Source organism: Herpailurus yagouaroundi, unplaced genomic scaffold, assembly GCF_014898765.1.
Source record: "Herpailurus yagouaroundi ecotype Mexico unplaced genomic scaffold, PumYag 216, whole genome shotgun sequence".
NCBI lineage: Eukaryota > Metazoa > Chordata > Mammalia > Carnivora > Felidae > Herpailurus > Herpailurus yagouaroundi.
In genome coordinates this window covers 4535296-4538489 of record NW_024412447.1, presented here as the reverse complement: position 1 = coordinate 4538489, position 3194 = coordinate 4535296, and the positions used below count along the sequence as shown (strand labels likewise).

The following is a 3194-nucleotide window of genomic DNA, read 5'->3' as shown; positions in this document are numbered from 1 at the left end:
GGGCAGGGGCCAGGACTTGACCAGGACTGTGAGTTCATAAAACCCAAGCGGCTTTCAAACATCACTGTGTGATGGAGCAAAGGGGAGAGGAGGCAGGGAATCAAGACTGGAGCCTGGGGGTCTGGCTCTCCAGCACCCCTGTGGGGAGAGGACCGCCTGGCAGGGGCCCCGCCCTAGGTCATGCCCAGGTTCCGTGCCTACAGGCCCTGGGGCAGCCAGCTCCGAACCCCGGCAGCTCTGGGCTTAGGTGGCGGGAAGGGTCAAGGCCAGGTGACTTCAGGACATGAAGAGTCCCAAGCGTGACCTGTTTGGGACAGCCTGGCACTGCTCCTGAGTAGGCACGAAGATGACGAAGGCCCAGAGGAGGGTCATCTGCAGAGGCGAGGCCAGTCTGAGGCGGCTGGCAAGGCCCCCGAGCACCCAGTCTGGATCCAGTGGAGAGCTGAGCTGGAAGCAACCAGATCAGGCGAGGTCGTAAGAGCAGGGGATTCTATTTATCTGACTATAAAGTAAGGCTCCCATCAAGGAGCTTAGCTTTTAGTCTCACAGAATAGCGGGCGGTCTGCCTGAGCACACCTTGCTGCTGAAGCCACAGGTGTGGGGCAGAGGGGGCGTACACTGGGGGGAGCGTCCTAAGCCTAACTTTGACCTCAGACGCGCCGGCTGGGTGGTGGACTGTGGGGACTTTGTGTGGCTGCACCACTTGGTGAACTGGGACGGACAAGCTTTGGGGGACTCTGCCCATCACAGGGCAGGAGGAAGGAGAGGCTCCTGGGGGTTGGGGGGGGGGGGGGAGACCGAGCCCCAGAGAGGGGAGGAAACAGAGAGGCCCGGGGGGGTGGGGGGGGCCAGCAGAGACTCAGGCAGAGCCTGCTGAGTGGGGAGAGTCTGGTGGACTCCATGCCTTTGAAAATCTCTTCAGAGAAGGGAGGGGAAGAAATCAGGTCTTGGTTTAGGCCTCAGGTGAGGGGACAGGCCAAGAAAAGTTCTGAGCAGATGCTGAGGTGATACCCGTCCCTGCCTGACAAGCCTAAGGCAGGGATGGAGCTGTTGGGTCTGTTTTAGCCCCCCACTCTACCCGCATATGCTTTCTGCCCAGCTTTGGGCATCGAACTGTGGTTGCAGCCCCAGGGCCCCCCTTGCACCCCCACAGTACAAGTGGATTTGGCCAACGGGCAGTGCTGGCGGGAAGGGTGGAGTATTCTCCCGCCTCGTCACAGGTGCTGCTCCCACTGAGTGGCCCCATTTGCACTGTCTCCAGCTCTCCACAGGCTGGGGAGACACCATCCCTCCCTGCCACCCCCCCGCCATGTAGGTCCAGGTGCCAGTCTCTGGGCCTCCATTCCCGCTGCTTCTCTTTCCCTGGCCTCCACTGCTCCTGCTCCTTAACCTACATTCAGAGCCTCTCATTGGGACCACCTGGAGGGGGGGGGTAGAGTCTACGCTGGGGGTCCAGGGCTCCAAAGGACCAGACGGGAGGTGCCGTGTAGAAGCAGGGGCTGCTGGTCACTTCTCAGGGCCCCCTAACAGGTGCCCTGTAAGCCATGGCCTGTGCGTTGGGAGAACTTCTGATTTTTTCCATCTTCTTACAAGAGACTTCCCGTTTTTAAGTGTTATATTAATTTGAAAACATTTTTAAACCACCAGGAGCTAAAGCCAGTCCTTATGAGGAGTTAGGGTGGGCAGCTGGTGCTCTGGGCTCGAGAAGGCAAGAGTTGGGGTTGGGGGGGGGCTGCACCCCTCCCCTCTTCAGGACACAGGTTTGAGTCCTCTGTAAGCCTGACAAGCTCACCAGCCAGGGGCTGAGGTTTTGGAGGGCAGAAGCTGGTATTTCAGACAGGTTTGAACCTGCCCGAAGCCCATTAGGTTGCTGCTCTGTCTGGTGGGTCCAAGGCTGGGGGACCGCTACAGAAAATATAAGAATAATGGTACCTGTGGGGTGGGAGGTAGGGAAGGAGCCGAGCCACACCATTCCTGACTGGGGGTGTGGAGCCAGGCTGAAAAGGGCCCGGACCTCTGTGGGCACAAGAGCTCCGACCCCAGCCTCGCCCCTGGGGGTGGATGCAGACAGGTTTTGGGGAGGACTGCAGGTGGACCCTGAGTCCAGCGACCTCACCTTCTCACAGCTCCTACAGCCACCTATTGTTTGTACCTCCCTCTGCTTGGTAGACCCTTCTGTGCTCACAGGCTGGCCCTCTTCGTGGTACTGATTTCAAGTCCTTCCACGCAAGGGCTCCAATGCAAGGATTGCAATGCATTCATTCAGCTGCCCTGGCCCCCCGCACCTTCAGTCCTCATCGTCATCCATTCTGGATAAATCCCCTACCTTTAGCAGCGCTGGTCCTACAGGCACTAGTGGTCCCACAAAGCAGTGCCCGTGAGCAGTGGACACCCGGCCCACCTGCTACAGTCCTTCTTGTCCATCACCCGCAAGGGAGCGCCCCTACCCTCGTCTGGTGTCATGGCACGCCAGCTGGATGGATGGCCTCCGCGAGGCTCCTCCATAGATCATGGCCTGTTTCCACCGACTCCGGACCTAGAGAGGGTCCCAAGGTTGGGGTGGGATGAACTCCGGGTCTGGCACTCAGTAGTCATTCCCGAATCTTGGTTGAATTAGGAATCCCTACTGGGCTTGGGGAGGGAGTAGGCTCGCAGGTGAGAGGGATGTCACCGGTGACTCCAGGGAGAGGGCGGGGTTGGGGTGTCCAGGGGCTGGGGTCGAGGTCTCAGAGTTGGGGCTCATGGGGTGTCTGGGGGTGGGGTCTGGGCCTCGGATCTGGGCAGGGGGCGCTGAGGTTCCCAGGACAGGGGGCCCTATGTCCGGTCGGGGCAAAGGGCGCTGGGGTGTCTAGGGGTGGGATGGGGTCTCCGGGCAGGAGTCGCTGGAGTTCCCAGGGGTGGGGCTGGGGTCTCCAGGGTTTGGGTCGGGGTCGCGGGATGAGGGCACCGGGCTCCAGGGCCCAGAGCGCCCTCCCGCGCACGAGCGGCACCTCCTCTCCCTCCACGCACGCCCCCTCCGGGAGCCGCGCTCGACCCCGCGTGACCGGAAGTGGCCCCCCGTGGGCGCGGGCGGGGCGGGGCCCGGCGGCAGCACTTCCGGTGCCCACGCGCCGCCGCCGCGCAGCTCCGGGGCCGTCACTTTGACTACCGGAGGGGGCGTGCGTGGAGGGAGAGGAGGTGCCGCTCGTGCGCGG

The 3194-nt window shown here is 61.9% G+C and overlaps 1 protein-coding gene across 1 annotated transcript in view; it reads right to left on the bottom strand.

Moving 5' to 3' along the window:
• Nucleotides 1-276: 276 nt before the first annotated feature.
• The window catches only part of LOC121017432 (classical arabinogalactan protein 9-like), a 6013-nt gene continuing 3095 nt past the window's right edge, over nt 277-3194 (bottom strand). The window contains exons 4-6 of the mRNA XM_040455639.1: nt 3010-3144; nt 2672-2814; nt 277-447 (exon numbers count right to left, since the gene is read on the bottom strand). Of these exons, the coding sequence (XP_040311573.1) occupies nt 277-447; nt 2672-2814; nt 3010-3144 (449 nt within the window). The remainder of the gene's footprint in view (nt 448-2671; nt 2815-3009; nt 3145-3194) is intronic.